We start from the raw sequence: 8,280 nt of genomic DNA on the forward strand, positions 1-8,280 counted from the left end.
GAAACCCATTTGCATTTACTCCCATCAGCTCCAGTATGGCTTATCATGATGCCAGCATTATATCAAGTAGCCCCGTGAAGCCAATGCAGCGGCCCATGGCTACCCATCCTGACAAAACCAAGCTTGAGTGGATGAATAATGGCTACAGCAGTGTTAGCAATTCGTCAGTTGCAAACCATGGCATCCTTACAAGCTATCAGGAGCTGGTGGATGACCGCTTCAGGAAACCTCACGCTTTTGCTGTTCCTGGCCAGTCGTACCAGTCTCAGCCGCGCCACCATGATACTCACTTTGGTCGCGTGACTCCTGTCTCACCTGTGCAGCACCAGGCAGCCCCTGTCAGTAGCACCACCAAGCAAGAGGGCTTTGCTGTTCCTGCTCCTTTGGACAACAAAGGAACCGGTTCCTCTCTCAACAACAGTCTGAGGTGCCGGAGCGTGAGCCCTGCTGTCCATCGCCAGCGTAATCTCAGCGGAAGCACTGTTTACCCTGTTTCAAACATACCACGCTCTAACCTGACACCTTTTGGAAGTCCAGTGACCCCTGAAGTTCACAATGTATTTGCTAATATCCACGCAGACACCAGTGCCAATAACATAGCGCAAAGAAGCCAGTCAGTCCCATTGACTGTGATGATGCAGACGGCCTTCCCGTCTCTTCAGAAACAAACAAACACTAAAAAAATAACCAATGTGTTGTTAAACAAACTTGATTCTGATAGCGATGATGCAGTGAGAGGTTTGGGAGTGAACAACATGCCCTCAAATTACACAGCCAGGATGAATCTCACTCAGATTTTAGAGACATCCACAGCTTTTCCTAGTGCCAACCCACAAAATATGATCAATTCCAGCACTTCAGTTTATGAATTCCAAACACCAAATTACCTCACAAAAAACAGCAGCACCGATCAGATCAGTTTTTCTTCTGGAGATAACCAAGCACAATCAGACATCGGAGAGCAGCAGTTAGATTTTAGCAGCACTGTAAAAGACCTTTTAGGGGAGGACAGTCTGCCAACAAACCAGCAGCTGGTGAATCAGGTGGCATCAGATCTCAATAACGTTGCATCTGTCTTTTCCAGCGACATCAGGTTGTCTTCCGAGCTCTCAGGCAGCATTAACGATCTGAACACTTTAGACACAAATCTACTGTTTGATCCAGGTCGTCAGCAGGGACAAGACGATGATGCTACACTGGAGGAATTAAAAAATGACCCCTTGTTTCAACAAATCTGCAATGAATCCATTAACTCAATGACTACGTCAGGTTTTGAATGGATGGAGAGTAAGGATCATCCTGCTGTTGAAATGTTGGGTTAATCTTGTTTTATAATATGTATGTAGCACACTGTATCTAAAAGACAGACGTATTGTATTTGTCTTAATGGAAGTGCCTCCTGCAGCAGAAACACTTGCTATGTATTGTGGCATTTTTAAAAAAGTTTGCTGTACCCGTTGCTCATTCTTCAGCAGGGAAAAGGCAGTCTTACCAATTTTAAACCATTCTCTGAAGGTGATGGGCTATCGAAGAGCCAGTATTAAAATTTTAATTTTAGTGTTTCCCATTCAACATTTCTTATTGTAGCAAATAAAGAAGCAGTTTATAGCCAGCCAGCAGCGACGGCGATGGTTGAGGCTTTGGGGGGGTTTTAAGTTGAGCTTGTTAGTAGGCTTTCTATACTTCATATTGCTTGTTACTTCTCAGTAGATGATCCTTACTGACCTTTGTTGTTCAGGCCTGAAGTGCAGGGTGCCTGCAGAGAGGTAGGTGGTGGGGAGTAGGTACAAGACAACCAGGTGACGAGCAGGTGCCTGGCCACAGCGTAGCTGTCTTGAGCACTGCTCAGTGGTGAACTCTGTAGCACTGGTGCCACTGACATTTCTAGTAAAACGCAGAGATAGGAAAAACTAACAGGAATGATCAAGGAAAAAGAAAGATGCACTAAATTTTTTATGTAAGAGAAATAAATCTATGTAGTTATTTTATCCATTAATATTCATGACATACTTGATATTTTAGTTTTCACTTCAGTGCTTTTATATTAGGTAAAATTCATGCAAAAAGATTTTGAGCACTGAGATTTAATCTAGGTATTACACCCTATTTTAAAGTGATAGGTACTGTTTAATTATTTATCAATGCTAGAGAAGGAACGTGATATTTCCCCTCTTTTTTTTTTTTAATAAAAGAGCTGCTGGAGCTCATTAAACTACTATTTTTAAAGACTCATTTTTTTAAGTTTGCTCTTTCCTAACCTAGTGGAGGGTGTAGGAAGATGTTATTTTCTCTGTATCTCAGTAGGTTGAGCCTTTCTGTCTTTCTTGCTCGCTCTCTTTATCTCAAACAAAAGATGATTAAAATAGTAGAAAATGTGGTCGATCTAAAAATATTTCTTATAGAGCCATAATACTGCCAGGCACTTTACAGATACACAGTAAGACATGTGATCTTTCTTTTGGTAAAGCTTCTTTTAAAAGTACTTGCTGTTTTAGAAGCCTGAGTTCCATTTTCCTAAAGTGATTTGACAGGACTGGTGAATCTAATTTTTTTTTTTTTAGAAGTCCTTAGTTGCCCCTCTGGAAAATGAGATTTAGAATTCTTCCTTACTAGTTCACTTGAACCAAAAAAGACCTCTTGTTTTATCAGCATGGCACAGGTCTCTTTGGTGAAAAGAGAGAGGTACTTAGCTGGCCGTGGCCCTGATAAGGACTTGGAGAGGCTATCTTTTACAAAAGAAGTGGTGCGCTGAGGATGCCACAATACCATCCCTTAAGCTTAGTATAAAATTGATTTTTTCTCCTGTGAATTGACACTTAGAAAACAGAAGACAGAGCGGAAAATGTTTTCTTTTCTTGCATTACTTCTTTGAGCGGTCATGAATTTATGAAGGAGGAGGCACAAAAAGCCCCCCTAGATTTAGTTAAGGGGAAGATGCTCCGATTTTTCAGGTGACTAGTGTTTTTTTTTGTTGAAATGTCTTGGCAGTCTTCTGTTCCTTCAGTTTTTGCTAATGACTTGAGATCCCAGTACTGGTCAGGTTTTTTTGGTGGTGCTGATTCAACTCGTGCTGCTGCATTGGCACTCGAGGTGCTGGTGTACCACGGCTTCTCTTGCTCTTGCCCCAGTTCATCACCAGTCCGTGGCCTCTTCTGCAAGGACAAACAGTTGTGCCAAGCTATAGCACCTTATAGGGGCCTGATTTCACTGTGCCTGCATCAGAAGTTTTGCCACTTTGCCAGGAACAAAATTGGAGAGCTTGGATCCCTCCTTGAAGCGCAAGGATATGTGATGTGTGGTTTGCTTCATTTAAAACCAAGTTACCCTTTTAAGTTTTGTTAAAGAAATGGGCAAGAGACTGAAAACTGCATGGTAGCCTTCTGCTTGTTACCTTGCCAGGTGTCTGTCAGTAAGGCTTGAACCATTCTTCTTGTAGACTAAAGTTGTTGAAGGCAAGGGCTTGAGTTCTGTACCTGCCTGTGGCATTTTGCCAGAGATGTGTCAAGCATCCTCTTACCTTATTGACTGCATGGGGTCTGAGAGACGCTCAGCGCCTTCTTTTTGGTTTTTTTTGCTCCCGACCCTGTAAGAACTGCCGGCACTACTGCGAATAGGTGAAACCCACCTTCCAATGGGGAGTGATGGGGGAGGACGCGAGCGCCGGTGCTGCAGGGAGCAGCCGCGCACGTGCTGCAGCAGCCCCTGCCGTGTGCGTGATGTGCTGGCCTCGCCTCCAGGTCGCCAACTCCAAGATTGACGTGGGCTTGGGGGAAATAAATGTTTGCCTAACTCCACTAGTTTTTTTTAAGAACATTTCTCAGAAAAGCAAGAGTAGATTTAAAGCTGATGCATTCTAAATTATGCAGCCGTCACCAAAGGTTTTTAAAAGTGCGTTTAAAATTATTTTTAAATACAAGCATTACATTGGGCCTAATGTGACTTAATTAGCAGAAATATTCTATAATCAGTGGATTTAAAGCAAATATATGTTTAATTTAAGAGGTGTTAAATTCAATAAGGATTGTTTCAAGTAAAATCCAAGACACAGGCACAGCTTTGTACATTGGTATGTATTATTTTAGAGGTGTTTGTGTGTTGGTGTTACAATTAATAATGTTAGGTCCCTCTACTTAGTGCTAGTTACTACTTTACTATACATCAAGACAGAGCACTACTGCACACCAAAGTATGCAATACCCAAAGGAAAATTCTGTGATTCTAACAAATGGAAGCCTGTCTGTGTCAGATACTCCAAAATTTAAGAATTTGAGACAGTTCTGACCCCTTGTTTACATTATTGGCTTCCTAGTAACATGAGAAATAAATTATTTTGATAGCAGTTTTTGCTAAAGTATACAAACTAGTGAATTTGTACCCTGTGTACAGTATTGCAGCAAACACTTTAAATTTGGTTGGTTGGTTAGTCCAGCAAACTTTCTGGGTTCATATATTGCACTAAAATTCTGTTGAACCTGTGGCAGGCACGTTCCTTAGGATAAATGCAACAAATACGGCCCACAGATTAAAAAAAAAAAAGGCAAAACAAAAAAAAAAAACCTTTTTAATGTGTTTCATTATTAAAAGGCAAAATGTCATTAAAAGTGACAGGTGAAATTGTCTTATGTAGCAATGTGCATTGATCTCAATGAGATATTTCTATTTCTTATTCTCTTACATGAGAATATTACAGCAGGAAAAATTAAGTTTAGTTTGCTTCACCATGTTAATACATGATCACAAAACGTGCATGAGTGTTAATGACTTAATCTTGTACAGTACTAGATATATTCCTGTAACCACTTTTATTTTTTTTATTCTTTTGCTGTATTGAAACTGGTTCAGTGTTAACCAGGTGAGCATAGTTATTCACAAGTTATTTACTTTTTTATGTTAACTAATTCAGCTTAGTTATTGTTGAATATGTTCCTTTCTTGGATTATTTTTTATTGTTCTGGTGTTGAAAAACATTTTTGCATCTTTTTATCATGATAAGAATTCATGAAGTAAATAATTTGCAAATAATTGCAATAAGCACTGACTTCTGAACTGAAAAGAAGGAAAGCGTTTCTTGTGCAGTGCATCTGAGTTTCATATAATAGTCTTGTACTATACTGTGCTTTACTTACTGCACCATAAGGAAAGAAAAATCCCTGTTCCACGTTTTCATTTAGTGCAGGAAATCCAGTTCCTCCCCTCTTCCCCCGTGTTTTGTTGTCTGTTGTACTGCTGAAACTACAGTAGTTGAATATTGCAGTAGCATTTCAGTTATTTTTTTTATTGAAAGTGCTCAAAAATTGTTTTTTAAATGTTTTCAAAAACAATAAAAACATTTTATATTAAAATGACTTCTGGAGTTTTTTCTTTATATGGAAGCTGTGCGTTAAGGTTGACCTGAAATACAGAGCTTTCTAGTTTGTGCCAAGGCAGACCATCGCTGCCCAGCTCTACCGACCGGCTGCAGGTGCTGAGCCCAGTCATACGCGTGAAGTTGACCATTTGCTTTATATTGCATTTCTGCAGGTATCCCTTTGAAGTGGAAGGTACTGCGTGCTGATACATTTGGGGGATAAGAGCAGCTGCTGCTTACTGTTGAACCTGATAGTTCAAATTTACCATCAAATGTTAAAATAACGTTTTGGCTGAGGCCATGCTTCAGAACATGGTGGTGATAGTTGTGCTGGTTGGAGTTGTTGTCACATGCAGCTCTGTGCTGAGTTCATCCTGGTGTGGGTGCTGGGCAGCGGCTCTTGCTGTTGTGGCATACAACATCCCATTGCTGCTACAGCCATCCCTGGTGGTGGTGCTTGGCTGGTTTTGCTTTTTGACATTAGTAAAGCACTTGTACAAGGTAGTGTTATGGTGCAGGTTGGCTTGCTGCCATAAAAGGGCAAATACGCCGTTTTGATCTATGGAGTCCTTTACTTGGGTTGTTAAATCGCATGTAAACCCAGCAGTGTTCCTAGAACAGCCTATGTGAACACGATGCAAAAGTATTGCCACAGAGCAGAAACTGGCTATGAGAAAATGAGGGTGAGGATAAATACTCAGTTTTTCATGCCAAAAAGATGGCACTGGTGAGAAGTTAGACTCCATCCCAGGCTACAGAGGTGCTGAGATGAGCTGGCAGGTGGCAGATTTGATGGTGGCACAAAATCACTTCAGGTTCATCAACAAAGAATCATCATCAGGGAGACATAAATGAGGCAGCATGAATGAAAGAGCATCAGAAAGACAGATTAATTTTAAGAGGACATTGGAGGGTACACTATTAATGTATCTCCCTGGATTCTAAATTAACATGCTCTAAAAAGAGTTCTCAAGAAACAATTCATGGACATGCTTTCTCAGTGTTCCACAGTCATAAAAAATGCAAATGAAAAAAAATTCCAAAGGAAGGAGATGCAATATAATGTAGGAGTTATAAAATGCTATTTTAGAAATTGATAGTTCATCTGAAGTACATAATGGGTTTTAACTGGAACCTCTCAGCTGTAGCCTTAATGGTAAATAAAAAGGGTCATAAGAGCAAAGAAATCTGTGACACTGAATGGAAGTGGCCTAACAGGAAAGATTTAAGAAGGTAGAAATGTTGGAACTAAATGCATGATCAAAATAACTACCTCAAAATGTTGAAGTCATGGGCTTTGTAGGTTTCAAAAAGACTAGATGTTTCTATGTTTAATAAAGACATCCAGAGTAAATTCTAAACAATTCTTTAGAAATATTTTTACTTTTCCAGAAATATAAATCTGCATGAGAGAGTGCAGCTGATATTCTGGTAAGCAGAATTCCCCCTCTAGGGTCATAAGGATTGCTGTGGTGAATTAGCTTGTGGTTCATGTAGTCTGTACAGTGTTTCAGGCAATTGATATCACCATCTTCTCCAGAGAAAGATGACCTGAGTTATTAGGTAGTCACAGAATAAACTGCCCCTGTGAAAGCTGCTCTCATACCCAAGAGCCAGAAGCTCAGTCTGAACCCAATACATTAGAGCTGGGGGGGGACGGCGCTTCCTTCCAACCTCACTTTGTCTGCATGTGCGTCAAGGCTGGAGGGCTGAGTAAGCCTAACTGGATCTGGCTGCCTAGCATGGCTGCTCTACAGTCAGGTGAAGTTTGAGCATGATATTTGATGATTGTCAAATTCATTTGACAGCAAACTCTTAATTGTCTAGGCCCCCTCTGATGCGTAAGTAAGAGATAACCAATACTTGGATCTTACTGCCTTCCTCCCCCTCTTATAAGTGGCATGAGTTAAGCTTGGATAAGGAGAGGAAATACAAGAAAAATGTGTAGCGAGGCTTACAAATTGTGGAATAACTGGAACGCAATTCCGGTGACCTGACTGTGCACTTAAGATGTTTCTGAATAATGCTTATAAGGGAGTGCAATAAAACTTGCAAAGTTTGTCATTCACATAAAACTTTTAATCTGCGTAGTTTCTAATAGTTACCTATAGTCATCCAGAGCAAAAGACTATTACACATCAAGCAGTTAGCTATCCACATAACAGTTAATAATTAACCTGAATATGCCCAGGCCTGTGCTGCTGTCCTTTTCCTGTGTTGTGCTGTGCTTATCCTCTGGCTGCAGGGTGAACTTGCAGGTAACCATCGGGGGGAGCCTGCAGGCAGCTCCCACTCCCTGCTGGCAATTACGCCACCTGTGTGTCCTTGCCTTTATCTAAAAGTGCAGCAAGACATTCTCATGAGAATGTCCTTTCTGCTTGACAGTAGAAATGATGAACAGAGTTATAAGAAAATCCCGTAACAGCTCAAATGAGCAAAATGGGGTGACCCTTCCATGGGCAGGATCTGTGTGTGGATCAGAGGCCCATTCAGTGCCACATAGCTTGGAGACCTGAAGGGATGCAAGACTATCTACTGTCCTCTCTTCCTGTATAGTGCTAGCTCTAGCAAATGGCATTTTAAGCAATGCTTCACAGCATTTGAGCACCTTTCTTACTGCTGTCACAACAAACCAGCACCTCCTAGTGCATAATTAACATTACCGATTGAAACTGCAAATCATAGAATGGTTTGGGTTGGAAGGGACCTTAAAGATCATCTAGTTCCAGTCTTCTAGTCTCTTTTGCTTTTCCTGCTCAACTTGTTAAAAAAAAGAAAAAGAGTGAAATATGAACTAAGCAAGGCCAGATTAGTTAAGTCACAAATGAACAGAGGACATGGAGAAATTTGCTTATAAAACATAACAGTGCTGAAAAGGCGGCAGTTTCATTCTGCAGATTGCAGTGTTTAAATACCCAAAATAGAAGACCACC

General features: G+C 40.7%; 1 protein-coding gene across 1 annotated transcript in view; it reads left to right on the top strand.

The window, feature by feature from the left end:
- RFX7 (regulatory factor X7) overlaps positions 1 to 4,536 on the top strand; it is a 29,856-nt gene extending 25,320 nt beyond the window's left edge. Inside the window, exon 9 of the mRNA XM_009643846.2 lies at positions 9 to 4,536. Coding sequence (XP_009642141.1) covers positions 9 to 1,322 — 1,314 coding nt within the window. The 3' untranslated portion in view covers positions 1,323 to 4,536. The remainder of the gene's footprint in view (positions 1 to 8) is intronic.
- The last annotated feature ends 3,744 nt before the right edge of the window (positions 4,537 to 8,280 follow it).

Source organism: Egretta garzetta, unplaced genomic scaffold (assembly GCF_000687185.1).
Source record: "Egretta garzetta isolate BGI_Z169 unplaced genomic scaffold, ASM68718v1 scaffold287, whole genome shotgun sequence".
Classification (NCBI taxonomy): domain Eukaryota; kingdom Metazoa; phylum Chordata; class Aves; order Pelecaniformes; family Ardeidae; genus Egretta; species Egretta garzetta.